Genomic DNA, 16,369 nt, shown 5'->3' with positions numbered 1-16,369 from the left:
TATGCTCTAGAACTAAGGTTTCCTTTCTTCCTCTCTTCCCCCAGGCTTTGTTTTGCCTTTACTCCCCTTTCACCATAATCTTGGTTGTTCCCACCACTTATTTATGTTGCTGTTACATGCACTACCTTCTCCCTATGTACACTGTTTTAATCAGTTTGCCTCCACTCCTTCTGTTGCGATCCCTTGTTTTATTTCCTCTGATTTGAATTCTCACCACCCACTTCCACATTCAGTCGCCTTCAGTTTTCATCTGTCTTGGCTCTTCCCAGTTTCATGTTGGCTGCTTTAAACTGTATTTTCTTGATCTATTGCTTTCGCATAGTATAAACATTCAGCTTCCCTCAGCTTGGACTATACTCACCTCCACCTCAGTTTGTCACTCTCATGTACGGTTGGGCTGTGCTCCCCCACCTAATCTTTATTGTCATACCTTTTTTCTTGATTGCCCTGTGTCTTGGTCAAAATACCTTCCTCCTCTCTAGATTTGTATCTCTCTAGCGAAAATTCCCTCCTCTCTACCATCTAGTCCTGCTTTCCCTCTTATGGTCTCCCACTCCTTTCTTTCCCAATGTCTTGGCCTCGGTCTTATCTACTTATTCTCACTCTATCTGTACTTTCCATTCAGTTTTTAGAGCAGCACCCTCCATCCCACTGCCCTAATTCTTTCCCCACCATTTCCCACCTATATTTTACCCTGTAATTAGTCCTCCAAAGGTTCTGTCTTCAGTTGTAACCTCCCTTCATACTAAGATGTCATAGATTGATTCTGAAGAATGTGGGGTAAAAGTTATTGCTTTTGTGGCGGTTCTAGATCACAGATATTTCTATCCTCCAACGTTTGCTTGTAGGGGAATGTGATAGAAGGGTTATTTCATAGTGTTTAATCTCATTTTGATTACCACTTTGCATCTCTCACGTGTAACTTTGGACCAGGGAGCTGCTTAGTGATAAATCAACACTCTGGTAGCCCAATTCCATGCTGTAAATGCCCTTGAAGGTTATTGGAGGGGCTGCATGGGGCAAGGACCTCTTAAGGTCACTAAAAACATAAAATACTTTACATCCCCCTCTTTCATAGATGTGAGGGGGAGCACAGCCACATCAGGCTTGCATGGGCTCTCCCCCAAGGATAGAACCTCCTGTTATTTTGGAGTCTTTTATTCATTTTACAGTAAAGCGGATTTCCAAGGAGTGTGTCCGAAAACCCAACAAGAAAATATGTAGGAAAGGAGGTATGTAATACAAAGTTGTGGTGGCAGGACCAATTACCCACCAAAAAGACAATGGGGACAGGAGCGAACCTCCATTCATGAAATAAGGGAGCAGAAACAACTCTCTGTCTGAAAAACCGAGATAGAGTTGCCCTCCTCAGCGGATATGGAAGGGGCAGAAAACCACTCATAAATAGGTGGAATAAGAAGGGTACACCCCTCTAACCAAACACAGAAATGTGCCCCCACCTCCATAATGTCACCAAAGAGAGAGTTTGTATTAATACTCCACCAGAGAAAATGGTGGAGGGAAATATTTTTAAGTGCACATCATACAGCTTTTAAGTTCTGTTCACCATCTACGATGGGATTCATGTGAAGACCAACACCAGCACCTTCTTGCCACATAGATAAGGTGTTTAAAGTGAGAACATTAGAAAGGTCTATCTCTTTCACTTACATTTACATTAGGTCATCAGAAGTTGTACTCTAACTTGTGCAAGTGACTTTCTATGTATAGTGAACGTAACCCTCCGTTCTCCTTGTGTGCTTATCCAATATTCTAAGATAACACGGGTATAAAACCAGGTCTACAGAAGGCAAAATTACCTCTTTTTATTCTACAGTATCCAGGTATCTACCATCCTACTGGCCCTGGATCTGCTTCTTATCCAAGAAAGTTTGAGCTGGCAAGTTTTGTAATGTTAGGACCTTAAGTTGTGAGGCCATGCTCATCATTTTTAGTGTTGTTATGCAACGATGAATTAAATCAGTTCTTTGTCTTAACCATTATAGAATGTATGGGTTATTACATTTTTTGTCTTAGGTAGTTTTTTATACTTGTTGTTGAGTCAATTTTTGGAAACTGTACTTTGTCTTTTTTCCCATAAGAGTCAATTTCCCTGTGGCCCTGTGTGTATGCTTTTTTCATGAGTGTTTGTGTGTCATTCGAAGTGAAACTTGGGAAATAAAAATATTAGCTTTACTTGCACAATCACAAAGCCAACAGATAAAAGATGAGTCTAACCTAATGTAGACCTGAGTATGCCCCTTCCTTTTGGGGAGGGTGGACATTATTTGTATGTGCCTGTTTGTTTCTTTACAAAGCCCCACTGAAGTTAAACCAAGGTATCAAGGGTCTGGTGTGACAAATTATTTGCCCCTTAGTATCTATAGATTGCACATAACAAATGTGTCTATCTCAGTCTGAATGTACTTGTGTGTCTAACCCTCTTCCTATCTCTGTTATGAAATCTGTCATGATTACATTTACATATTTTATAAAGAGCTCCTTATGATAAACTCTTACTACAATATGCCTTTTATTTAGTCAGTTCTACTTTCGTTATTAGATTTTAAGTATCTCTAGCAACATACTTTGGGTTTAGATAATGATGGGTGGTTTTCTGGTCTTTTTATGGCTCCATCGTACATACATGCCTTTAGGAGTCCATGATTGTCATAGTAGGGTCCTATCAACCATTATATTATACTTTGAAATATAAACAGTGTTTATTTTAATGCTTATAATGTTACATGGCAATGTTCTTCTCCAAGCATCTAATATCCCTGAAACAAAACTCTCCAATCTTCTGTTATTCTAGTATTTGTGGCCAGCATCATAGCGCTCACAACAAATGTTTAATATGATGTTTCCCATCACTTGTTACACTTACAATAATTACCAAAATATTCTTACAGTGTACACCATCTTCTTGTACATAGTCACTTTTTACCAATATTGATGTGCCTTTATAATAATATAGTGTAAATTATAGTGTATTAAAATAATATAGCATTAATTATAATGTATTAAACCGACATCTAACCCTTAATGTATCAATGTCCCTCGTCGACACCATAATGATAGAAACTGCATATCCTATGCAGTCTCTGTGTTGTGTACCCAGGCACCATGCCTCTGACACATGGCTTCCCACATACAGTGTGTTCCCTATGGAGATGTCAATTTGCTGACCTTTCCATTCAGTTTGGCTTTGGGTTCCCAAAGAAGTCGTCTTTCCTTCCCACTGGACTTTGCGCTGTGCAGATCTGACATACCTTTGTAAGTTATTCCCTCGGTTTCTCTTCCCACCCTGAAAATAGAGCCCATTCTCTGCACTTTCCGGTCCTGTTATCTCTTGAATTCTCTTGTCTGTTTCTGTTTGCTCGGCTCTGTCTCCTGCTCTGCTCAGGACCCAGCGCTAAGAAACAGGGGGAAGAGTTATCGGATAATGACGAAGACGAGGAAGGAGGTATTTGCTGGCTGAGGCTGATGCATGGAAACTGTTAACCATCACACACTATCCTACTACACTCTTATCTTCCTGTCACCATCTCCTCTCCATTATTGCTCTACCTTTAGTGTGTGTTTTAACACACTCCTTTCCTACCAACCATCCACCCTGCCATTAGAAAACTAGCTGACAAAGACATAAAAGTTTGGGAGATGTTGTAAATTTGATTTCAGTATATGGAAAATTACTGGTACACACAACACTATAAAGAAACAAGTCTGGGCAGTTGGGCAACTGTGTGATGTAAAGGGAACAAGGTGGACCCAAAGGTTTCAGTTCACTGTTTCTGCATGCATTTGCTTGCTGACATAGAAGAGCACTTATCAGTGGTGCACTTACTAGCTTCACAGCCTAGGTCACCTATATGGTTGGTTCAGAGTCACACCTCATCTGGTATCAATGTGTGGTGCTGGCCACAGTTCACCTGTGATCGAGGAGCTGTCCAGGAATTGGTATGATGCCCGCCCATCAACATTTACTCTGTTTCCTCCCTTTATTTTAATTTTTTTTATTTTTGCCTTCATTCAGAATTTTTAGGGTCCTTGGTAGGGGAAGAGGGGTAGTTATAATAGAACTGAGACCTTCTATTTTTGGTGGTAAGAACATCACTCCATTCCACTAGTTTCAATCAAACTCCCATTTCTTCTTTATCTACTGCATTATTTTAAGAAATTTTGCCAAATCCACCAATTAGTCGCAGCTATAAATTCCTACATGGCCTCTGCACCTAAACACCCCAGAAATGCCCACATTATATCCCTTTGTATCCATGTACCCCTGTACGATTGCAGTGTGTGTTTATTAATGGGGGTTTCATCTCATAACCTTACCGTCTACAATGCCCTTTCACAGGACCGTGCCAGTCCCCACTAGGCGCTGTCCTAATTGATCCCTTTGGGCCCAGTTGAATGGATGGTTCTAGCGTGGAGCCCACGGTCCTGGGAACGTGCTGTTCTGGTTTGTGGCATGACTTGCACGCATGGCTAGCTTTTGCAGTCTTTTGCGGTGGGAGGGGATCTCTTGACCTAAGCTGGGAGGTTCTGTGATAAGTGGTGCACTGTTTTATTAGCTTGCAATTTTTTTGGTGTGAGTTCTTATGTCGTTTACCCAGTGGATTTTCACGCGTGGATGTTGTGAGTGTATCTGGTTTACCCTGGCTTGTTCTAGACCCGTTACAGTCCTCTTTCCCTTCACAGATATCCGGGACACAGGAGCTAAACCAGTTATGGTTTATATACACGGAGGCTCCTACATGGAGGGCAGCGGAAATATGATCGATGGCAGTGTACTGGCCAGCTATGGGAATGTCATTGTCATCACCCTAAACTATCGCGTGGGAGTTTTGGGTTAGTGACTTGCCACATTCCATGAAATATTTATTTGCTTCATTCACCTCCCATACTGTTTATTATTTTCTGTGTGCCCTTTATTTCTTTATCCTGTTTGCTCCCTGCTGCTCCACCCCCTGCTGTCAACTCAGTGGACTCTACTTTTTCATAATTATTGACCTGCTTATAAATAAATCAGAAAGATAGTTATGAGGCGTCCCTGTAGAGTCATCGGAGTTAATGAGTCCCAGAATGTTGTAATATTGGGACTGTGTAAGTAGAGAGCAAGTACCTCTGTTTTCTCTTTAGTATATGAAATAGCTATATTGTATTTTTGTCCCTTGTATATTAGACATATGTTATATGTTTATGATAGAAAGATGAACACATGTCCTTCAGAATCACCCTAGGGTTATTTTCTTTAATTTATAAGCTTTGAGTTGTAAAGATTTTGTCATGCTCAGTACTTGAAACTTTTAGTTATACATATACAATTAAAACAAGCCCCTATTTTTTTTTTACAAAAAGCATTTTTTGTATGAAGAATCAATAAAGTTAGTCGTAGGTAGACATTTTATTGGTCCTGCTTCAAAAGTGACCTCTGAGGTCATCAAAGTGTGTGTGACTCTACATTTTCTTTTCACCGGGCTGTCTTACCGAGATGCTTGTCTATATTACTCTTATGAAGTTTCCATTTTTATAGGATTCTTGAGTACAGGAGATCAGGCAGCAAAGGGAAATTATGGACTCCTGGACCAAATCCAGGCACTACGTTGGGTGAGCGAGAATGTGGCATTCTTTGGTGGGGACCCCCACAGGATCACTGTGTTTGGTTCTGGCATTGGAGCATCCTGCGTCAGCCTCCTTACCCTATCTCATCATTCTGAAGGTATATGGACATCCTGATGTCAACTTTGTACAGTATATCCTAAATTTGTAATACTAAGAATCCAATCCGATTATCTGTTCACGTGTCTGCAATTGTTTAACATACCCTATACTATGTGACTGTCTCTCTCTGGCAAAACCTACCATTCCCGTTAATTGTATCTCTGTTTATCATTCAGTGACCTTAATCACATTGTTACCATATCTTCATGACCCTATTCCGTGACCCCCATATTTGTGTGTCTGTCCCATCACATTAAAGGTTTATGGATTACGTGACATTATTCCATGACTCCATCACCTGATGTCTGTGGTCGACTCTAAAGGTACTAAAAATCCTCAATATTCTTAGTCCCTTCTTTTATAATCTTATTGCCATCTCCCTCTCACACGATCCTATCCTGCACATACATTTTCATCTTCACTCACTTTCCCTCCCTATCCATCAATGACTTGGGCTTCACTATCTACTGCTCCATGTATCTGTCTTTCACCTCTTTTTCTTATCCTTTTTTAATCTCACCCCCTCTTTCTCTACCCCCTCCTTCTTTTTCTCCGTCCTCTTACTTTAGAAAGATCCTCTTGTGCTGTGTTTTCTTCCCTGGCACACACAGAGAGCAGCTGGGCAGGAAGTTATGCTGCTGATCTCTTTGTATCTGTGTCTGTCTTTCTATCTAACTGTTTCTGATGCTGGAATTTAAACCAAAATTCCCACTTCAAAGAAAGGGAATATTAATGTTATACTAGTATGTCTACATGTATGTAAGAACGACTGCGTCTGCTCCACGCCGTAGGGATGTGTTATGCTCTTTGGCAAAGAAGTGACGCTTATTTAGCAGATATGATCATGGGACATATTTTTAAAGAGCATTTCTGGGAGAAAGCGTTCAGTGTTGACCAATCTATAGAAACATTGCATTTCTATGGTTATTGCCATAGAATTAGCATTTAGCACCATTATTGCTCTTTAACAAATAAAATCCTGAAACTCTCGTTTACACTTGTTTTGAATAAATCTGACTTACAATTTACATGTGGACATCCATGACAGGTTTGTTCCAGAGAGCAATCATCCAGAGTGGCTCAGCCCTTTCAAGTTGGGCAGTTAATTACCAGCCAGTAAAATACACAAGACTGCTTGCAGAGAAAGTGGGCTGCAATGTGCTGGACACTGTGGATATGGTGGACTGTCTTCGTCAGAAGAGTGCCAAAGAGCTGGTGGAGCAGGATATCCAACCAGCACGATATCACGTAGCCTTTGGTCCAGTGATCGACGGAGATGTAATTCCAGATGATCCAGAGATTCTGATGGAGCAAGGGGAGTTTCTCAACTATGACATAATGCTGGGGGTCAATCAGGGTGAAGGGCTTAAGTTTGTGGAGAATGTGGTCGATGCAGAAGATGGTGTTTCTGGGAGTGACTTTGATTACTCTGTGTCCAATTTTGTGGATAATCTGTATGGGTATCCAGAAGGTAAAGACACTCTTCGTGAAACCATCAAGTTTATGTACACGGACTGGGCAGACCGAGACAACCCAGAAACGAGACGCAAAACACTGGTGGCTCTCTTCACTGACCACCAATGGGTGGAACCATCTGTGGTGACTGCTGACTTACATGCCCGTTATGGCTCACCCACATATTTCTATGCCTTCTACCATCACTGCCAGAGCCTCATGAAACCAGCATGGTCTGATGCAGCTCATGGAGATGAGGTGCCCTATGTTTTTGGTGTTCCTATGGTGGGTCCAACAGACCTTTTCCCCTGTAATTTTTCCAAGAATGATGTGATGCTCAGTGCCGTAGTCATGACCTTCTGGACCAACTTTGCCAAAACTGGGTGAGCCAGTCAAAAGCTGTAAATCTGTGTTTCAGTAGAATACAGGAGATACAGAATATGTTGGTGTGTGTGAGGAGAGAAAAGTGGAGTTGGGTTGAGTAGACATCTCTTAGAGGCAGAGAATGATTAAAATTAAGGGAATCCTGTTGAATATGGTGAAATGGAGAGGTCTTTGCTAGGGCGGGCACAGGATATAATTTATTTGTGAAAAACTGTTGACCTACTGGCTGACAGAAGATGACTCACTATGATGTTATTTAATTGTTTTACTGCCTGAGAGTGCACAGGTTAATACAGAAAAGTGGGAAATAGAGCACAAGGAGTATATAAGTAAAAGTAAGATACAAACAAAGGTTATTTACAGGGCATTACTTTTATATCTAATATGTTTATAGGTTGATATGCTTTAAACACTTACCCCTGATCTCTTTTTTGCAGCGACCCCAACAAGCCTGTGCCACAGGACACCAAGTTCATCCACACTAAAGCAAATCGCTTTGAGGAGGTCGCATGGTCCAAATATAACCCACGGGACCAGCTGTACTTGCACATTGGCTTAAAACCACGGGTCCGTGATCACTATAGAGCCACCAAGGTTGCATTCTGGAAACATCTAGTACCACATCTTTATAATCTTCATGATATGTTCCATTATACCTCCACCACAACCAAGGTGCCACCATCTGACACCACTCAAAATTCCCATATCACGCGACGGCCTAAAGTCTGGGACACCAAGCGTCCAGCTGTCTCACCCACTTTCAATGGTCCAGTGTCGAAATGGAACCCTGCACTGGATCCTGTAGATCCTGTAGTTATCCAGGACCCCCGTGATTATTCCACAGAGCTAAGTGTCACAATTGCTGTGGGTGCCTCCCTTTTGTTCCTCAACGTGCTGGCATTTGCTGCATTGTACTACCGCAATGACAAGCGGCGTCAAGACACTCAGCGCCAACCTAGTCCTCAGCGGGCCACAGCCACACGGGACCCAGCCCACAGCCCTCTACCCCCTGAGGAGCTAAACTCTCTGCAGATAAATGCAGGACACTCTGAGTGTGAGGGAGGGGGTGTTTCCAGCCATGACAACCTGCGTATGGCCACACTTCCTGATTACACTCTTACTTTACGCCGCTCACCTGATGACATACCACTTATGACACCTAACACAATCACAATGATCCCCAACTCTCTGGTGGGACTGCAAAGCCTTCACCCGTACAACACCTTTTCTTCAGGCTTCAACAGCACTGGCCTCCCCCACTCACACTCCACCACTAGAGTATAGCGCCCCACCTTGTTCCCCTTCTCCCTTGCCCTGACATTGGGTCATGTCAAGATGTCTACAGACAAGGGGGAAGGAAAATGACACATTCCATACCCCCAAAGAAGAGGGGGTCAGGTGCGCGGGGCTTCTCTTCAGAGGGAAGGGGGCTGCTAGTCATGTTCCACAGAGAACACATATGTTCTTTGCTTGTTTCTCAAAGTGCTTTTACCCTTGTGGAGGCAAGCAGAGCGTGAGAGAAGTCTGGCTTTTATTGGAGGCTTAGTTTTGAAGAGAATATGTCTGCAACTAAGGATCTAAAAAGCAACTAACAGGAGGGAGAGAAGTCTCATGTGTTGCTACTATCTGCACCCAACATACCCTCCTTCAATATGCTTTTACCTTTCACACAGCCCCATGACCTCAGGATCTTTAAACTAAAAGGAACTGAGATACAGCTGGAGTTCAAACCTGTACTTTATTTCTTGGTATGGCAGAAATGGTTGATCCTTGTTTACTAGATGTTTTGGGGTGTAGTTACACATGCAGTACAAGGAAAGAGTGAGAGCTACAGATTGGAAAGTACTTCCTTTGCCAATAAATCTACACAACCAGACCACCTTCCAATATCTTTAATGTGTGCCAAATCACCACACCAGCCAAAAGGGGCATGTTAGACCGGCTACTCTCCCTCAACAAGTTATTTCCAGTGCCAAATGCCTGAAACCAGCCATCATGGAGTGCTAACAAGGAGGGTAACTCATAGAAGATGGCCTTGGAGAGGGACATTTGCATAGATTCATAGGGAAAGGTTAGTAACAGCCACCAAACGTTAATGATGTGCCAAATTTAATTGCTAATAGAAAGTCATGGGAATGGGGAGAGTGGTAAGTTGTTTTTTTTGATGGGTTGGCTGTGCTTTCTTCAGGGATGAGCATAGACAGTAGTGAAGGAGTAACATTTGATTGTCAATATCAATAATATTGTTAATATCGGTAATATGTTTACTGTTTCTGTGGACACATGAATGAAACTTGTTTCTCATGTAGCTCATACAACATACAGAAACAGTGACAGGTTGGCATATCCTGTATCGGGACTTATTGCAGCTCTCTTTTATGTGTGTTTGATTATTAGGATAGTATTAATATACAATGGTTACCATGACAGCAGAGACCCTGTGTTCTGTATTTACAAATATTGTTAGATTCACAAAGCTCCACCCTCAGCCTCCCTGGATATGTTTGAACATGAGTCTGGGACAATTTATTTGTAAGTATGTGCTGTGTGCATATGCATGTGTGTCCATATATATGATCTTTATACATATATATATATGCACACACATGAACACTAACAAACAGATGTTGTACATATGAATACTCACATAGATGTTTGCTGCCCTCTCTCCCACCACTTGGGACCCCCTCCTCAACACCTTTTCAGCTTTTCTACCATTTGCCATGATTTTCTGGACATGGGTTTTGTGACACAGAGGGACGCCATGGGTTCAAGTGACAGTTTTGTGACACAGAGGAACACCTGGGGTCAGTATTTATAGAATGTATTTATACTGTATCACAGGAGAGTAGACAACGTATTCCAAATAAAGAAAACTCATATTTTTAAAAGGCTGGTTCCTGCATTGGTTATTTGTCAAGAGGAGAGAAAGAGCTGCACGTTTGTTGAAGCAGTGTCTGGTACACGAGATGAGATGACATGGCAAACCGGTATCTGGAAGGAAACATTAATTTTAAGTGGTAGATTGAGTAGCGAAATCTCATTGTATTGTCCTGTTTTAAGGGAGAAGCCAAAATTGTATTAAATCAATACAGAATTATGTTTAGCTCTAGGTCTTGTAAAATGACAAAACAAGGTGTTCAGTTCGCCACAAGGCTTATTAACCCCTTAATGACAAAGCCTGTACATGTACAGGCTCAAAATGCATTGTTTTCAATGGGTTTAGGGACCGCCCATTGTCCTTAAGGGGTTAACATGAATAACTTAATGCACAAACACACTTTGTACGGTCGTGTAGTGACTACACAAAAAGCCCCCTTAAAATACACATAGGAGGTTCCATTTACAATGTAAATCTTGCCTTCAGTCCCTGTTAAACTACACAATGTGTGTGTAAATTCAAGCCATCCTTTTCTTTCCAGTTTTTTTTTGTTAGCCTATTTTGTGATTGGCTATTTTGTTCTTGACGTAATACCTTAATACCCTTAGCCAAATGCTAAGCCTGATGCATTTTCCTTAATGCCCAAATGCTCAGTAAATGTCTCTTGTTCTGCTTCCCTGAAGCTAATGACATAATCCCAACCTTTATCCCCACCCTAATCCCATAATCCTATCTTTCATTTGAACCCTAGCGATATAGCGGTAACTGTTATCCAAATGGTGTATTCGCACCTACCAGCACCTGGGACGTAAATCCATCTCTGGATGTAGGGTTTAAAGTGTGTGCCGCATACACTGGATCAGATTTCATGTATTGACAAAATTGTATAGCTATTTAACACATGACTTTTTTATGTGGTTGACAATGTCTCAGATTCCCAAAATGATAGGTAATGATAGGAACTATTATTATAAAGTTCAAGACTTGTCCATATCACGATAACCATGCAGTTGACACTTGAGAAAGTGTGTTGCTGGTTTTGTAGATGAAAGAAGGGCTTGCCTTTAATAATTGATGTATGTATGCATAGATATTATTCTTGTCAAGGTACATGATATGAATTAACAAACATGCAAATTTCCATCGCAGATTGCAAAGACTATTACAAGAAATGATGATTGCAAGAACACATTGTGCGTTTCTGGTGACATCCTGTGTCTATAATTCACTATGTATCCATTAGAATAACCGCTGCACATGTAACACTACACATCACACACATCAGCAAAAACAGACCAGAAAGAGACATCCACATGTATGAATAATTGTTAAAAAGTATAGTGTTGCAATGAATATAATGTGCCAAAAAATATATTAAGATATTATTTATATATATATATATATATATATATATCTCATAGGGATTAAAGATAATTATTTTAGAGGTGCTTAAAAAAAATCATGTCAATGCGTTGAATATTATATATTAATTATATTATTATTATATATTATTATTTTATTAATTATAAAATTAATATATTTAAAATTATATTAGTGGAATATGCAATAGATATGAAACAATGTTTATAAACTATGATAACTATGCAAATAGACTTTCAGCTCACTAAAGGGTACCACAAACCTAAAGATTCTCATTTAATGTAATGAAATGAATATATCTACTAAATTGATTTTTTTTCTCCATGCCCAGAATGTAGATTGTCTGCCTTTTTCTTTTGGAAACAGGGTAGTTTTACACATATCCACTATGTTTGCTCCTGGGGTAAATGGACAAAGTCATGACTGACAGCCTTGCTTGAATTCGTCATAACTTCTCACTTAATTTGTGTTACTTTGTTCACATTTAAATCTGAAACTTTAGCTCATACTGAACTAACTTGGACCCTACTTAAGTAACTGCTGGTACTGAGCACATGGATTAATGCTCTGGAAGGCTCATCACACAGGGTATTTGTACAGCGTTTCCGTTTCATGACCCTTTGCTCTTCATCTCGTTTTTCATTTGGGTGAAATGGAAAGTTATGAGAAGTAATCTGTCTTCTGAGCAAAGCCCATTTTAACTAGTTTACACCTTAAAGGGAAAGTTTACTGTCATTTACACCCTCACTATAGAATAATTCATATTACAGTATTATGTGAGTACTTTAAAATGCATTCTTTAAAAACGTAAAAAAAAAAAAAAAGCATTTTACCTCCTCTTCTGTGATCAAATTATTCTTGCCACTAATTGGTTGCTTGAGCAGTCAGTGGCATAAAAATGCTCCCATTGAAATCATTTGAACAAGCCCTCAGTATTCACTGAGCCAGTGCTGGAGCTGACTGACGGTGAGTATATTACATGCTCGATGTGCCCGAGGGGTGGTCAAAGAGGAAACCCTATGTATGAATTCTGCAGAATCAGGGGACTACCATGAAAGTGTTAATGGAACATGCAGCTGTCACTTACATTAAACTGGATATGATGGCTGGAGTGTCCCTTTAAAGCTAGGGTAAAAGACCTTTGACCTGGAGTTTTTTACTCCATGGGATTGGGTAGAACTTTCAGCCATTACAACAGGATCAAATGCAACATTACAATTTTGTTATTAGGATGGAAAAGTGAGCTAAACTTGAGCTTTGAATCCATAAATTAAATAGATCAAGACTGAGCTCTTCATAAGTGGACATATGATAGGAGTTACATGAGTTAATATGGAGGAAAGCGCAGGAACTGCAACACCATCGTCCTTGACATTCAGCCAGCCCTCGATAAGACTCCCACTTGTTTTCACTCCTCCTCTCTGCACCCCCACTCTTCAAACAGATTTTGTCTCCCTTCCCTCTTGACAACCCCTCCACCATACACATCTCACCTTCCCTTCTGCCATCACCCCACCTCAACTCACATGCCCTTCTCTCCTTCCTTCAAACCCTCTCCACCACTATTTTGGCACAGCTCTGTATAACCATACTCTAGCACCAGCCTTAGATTTGGTTGCTTCTGAAACTCATCCCCCACACTGTCCACCTCAGCCATGGCATTCCACATACCGTCTTCTCCAGAAGTGTTCAAGTACCGCTAAGCACCTGTGGAGGAAGTCCCATTCCCTGAAAGACTTTACACATTAGAAATTCACTCTCCAATCCTATACATTGGTCCTCCATATGTTCAAACAAACCTATTTTATTTCACGAATCCCTCCTCTTTCCAATAACCCTAGTTGTCTGTTCTCCACATTTAACACCTTTCTCTGCCCCCCAGCACATCCCTCACCTTCCAACTTATCTGCCCAAGAGCTTGCCACCTATGTTGAAAACAAAATTGACACCATAAGGGTAAACATCCTCCCCCATGGTGTCGATCACATGGTACCTCGACCTCCCTCGTCACTACAAGCCACCCTCAGCTGCTTTAATCTAGTAAATCCTACTGAAGTTTCTGAGGTTCTCTCCTCCTCCCACTTTATCACCTACGCCCTCGACCCTATACCCTCGCACCTCCTATCATCCCTTTCTGATGTCTTTAGCCCAACCCTAACATTATTAATCTCTGGCATATTCCCATCCTCATTTAAACATGCTATAATCTCTCCTATCCTAAAGAACCCTTCCCTTGATTCCACATCTCCATCAAACCACCATCCAGTTTCCCCTCTCCTCTTGGCATCCAAACTGCTGGAATGATTAACTAAATGTCTCTTTACAGCCTCTCTGCTTAACCTTCTACAATCAGGTTTCAGTTCACAGCATTCCCTGGAGACCATACTCACTGAAATGACTAATGACCTCCTCACCACTAAAACAAAAGGCCACTTCTTACTACTACCGGGTAAAATATTGAAAATCAAATCTGTAGGAGTTACGGTGGTGACTCCAGAAGAAGCAATGACAACAACTTGCAGCACTTCCTGAAATGAAGCATCCAACATACATGCACCTGTGGAAATGGGGAAAAAAATCTGTAGTTTTCCTAACATGGAAAACGTTATTTTCTGCCCGTTCCATTTTTGGAGAATATTTTTCACCATGCTCTAGTATCACCAATGCTCTAGATACATAACAATTTGTTTCTGTGTGCCAATATATCCAGAAAGGGAAGGCGTTACACATTGCTAACTGTAACAGCTGTTCCGGCAGAAGCAAGGAACACCGCTTACATCTGGTCAACGTTTTGTTCATTTATCAACTGCGGTTGAAAGAAATGTGATTGATGTCTTGAATTGAAAAATTACATTTTAATATTTTAGTAATCGGAACAGGAAGTAAAGGGTACCAGTTCTTATAACCCATGCTACATGTAGATACATTAATGCCTGTTTTGCAGTTGAAAATGCTCAGCCCAACAGAGCTTGATATGCAGGACCTGATTGTGGCGCATAATGCCTATGACATCATAGGCTGATACACTTCTTGACTGAACAGTTGGTAATAAACATAGATGTTACTTGGATGTACAATGCACCATTTGCAATAAAAAAATAACAAAAAAATTTGTGAGAATATTAAATGAAGGCAAATAATTTGGAAGCGTTATTACAGTCATCATATGCATTTAACCCTTGCAAATGCACGGAGGGTTTCATTGGAATCAGCATTTGCAATGTTTCTCCACCCTATGGCTATGGCTTGCAGGACTTGAGTTTGGATCAATGTTACCCTAACTTACCTGGCTCAAGCACTGGATAGATCTGTAGGGGATCTAATGTGACTGCTTGCACACATATGCAAAAAGTTCCCCTATTAACAGTCATAGTAGCTTTAAGCAGCCAAAACTGATGTGCAGAGCATGGAGAGAACTTTCTTCAAAATGAATAAATAAATAAAGAAGTTGGTGGGGTCTCCATTAAATTTTTCTTATTTTAAGCAGTTATGGGCAAAATTATTTTTATAATTTTTACTGATATGGGTTCGCAAAAACATATTTGTCTTTTTCTATGTTAGCTCAGGAAAGGTAGCACCTTTAATTAGAGATCCTACGTTCTATTGGGCCAATATGGATAGATCCATTTCCTTGGTATAATAAGACAATGAACAAACAGGAACAATGATTAGCTGGACCTTATGGTGTAAGAGGCAGAAGGATAATGATATTATGAATGCATTTCCTTTGCAATAATCCTCTGGCTGTCAGTAGCAGTAGGTGGCTGATTAATATATTTTTTGTTTGTCGTTTTGTTCACCTGCTGCAGGCCCCTGCTAATGTAACAGGTTCATCTACTGTAATTTTTACAATACAAGATTCACCACAGTTTTACCTGTGAAAAAAGAATACCTGAAGGTTTGGTGATATTTAAAATATAAGTAACATATGTTTTTAAAAATATTTTTAATCTTAAAAAAGTAAAGCAAAATCAATTGCATCATCAAATATCTTTGTCCCTAAACAGCTTGTCAGTGCCACCATTGTCTCCAAACAGCTTGTCAGTGCCACCAAACAGCTTGCTAGTGCATCCAAACAGCTCGTCTACATCATCTTTACCATCAAGCTGCTTGTCAGTGCCCCAAAACAGCCTGCCTGTACCAAACAGCTTACCTGTGTTATCTTTGTCCCCAAACAGCTCATCAGTGCCCCCAAACTTGCCTGTGCCATCTGTGTCCTTAAACGGCTTGTCAATGCACCCAAACATCTGGCCTCTGCCATCTGTGTCCCCAAACCGCTTGTCAATGCATCCAAACAGCCTGCCTGTACCATATTTGCCCCAAATAGTCTGCCTGTGCCATCTTTGCCCCCAAACAGCCTGCCCGTGCCCCTGCTTATGACACTTGCAGGAGTAGTGTGTCTCTCTTCATCGGTGCTGTGTGCAGACTGATTCAGCAGGCAGAAAGTGGATGTGATGACACAACTTGTGTATGAACATCGGTTTGAAAACTGGTGATATACAACATATATATATATACATTGAATCTTACTTTTGACTTGTT

General features: G+C 40.7%; 1 protein-coding gene across 2 annotated transcripts in view; it reads left to right on the top strand.

Moving 5' to 3' along the window:
* Nucleotides 1-10,457, top strand: part of NLGN3 (neuroligin 3) — a 42,141-nt gene extending 31,684 nt beyond the window's left edge. Inside the window, exons 3-8 of one of the 2 annotated variants that reach the window (XM_053472790.1) lie at nt 1,173-1,232; nt 3,407-3,466; nt 4,705-4,854; nt 5,540-5,725; nt 6,776-7,565; nt 8,004-10,457. In XM_053472790.1, coding sequence (XP_053328765.1) covers nt 1,173-1,232; nt 3,407-3,466; nt 4,705-4,854; nt 5,540-5,725; nt 6,776-7,565; nt 8,004-8,850 — 2,093 coding nt within the window. In that variant the 3' untranslated portion in view covers nt 8,851-10,457. The remainder of the gene's footprint in view (nt 1-1,172; nt 1,233-3,406; nt 3,467-4,704; nt 4,855-5,539; nt 5,726-6,775; nt 7,566-8,003) is intronic. The other variant, XM_053472789.1, reaches the window with a different exon arrangement.
* Nucleotides 10,458-16,369: the final 5,912 nt, after the last annotated feature.

This window comes from Spea bombifrons, chromosome 8 (assembly GCF_027358695.1).
Source record: "Spea bombifrons isolate aSpeBom1 chromosome 8, aSpeBom1.2.pri, whole genome shotgun sequence".
Lineage (NCBI taxonomy): Eukaryota > Metazoa > Chordata > Amphibia > Anura > Pelobatidae > Spea > Spea bombifrons.
Note: the sequence above shows the minus strand (reverse complement) of the source record. Positions and strands in the feature narration are given on the sequence as shown.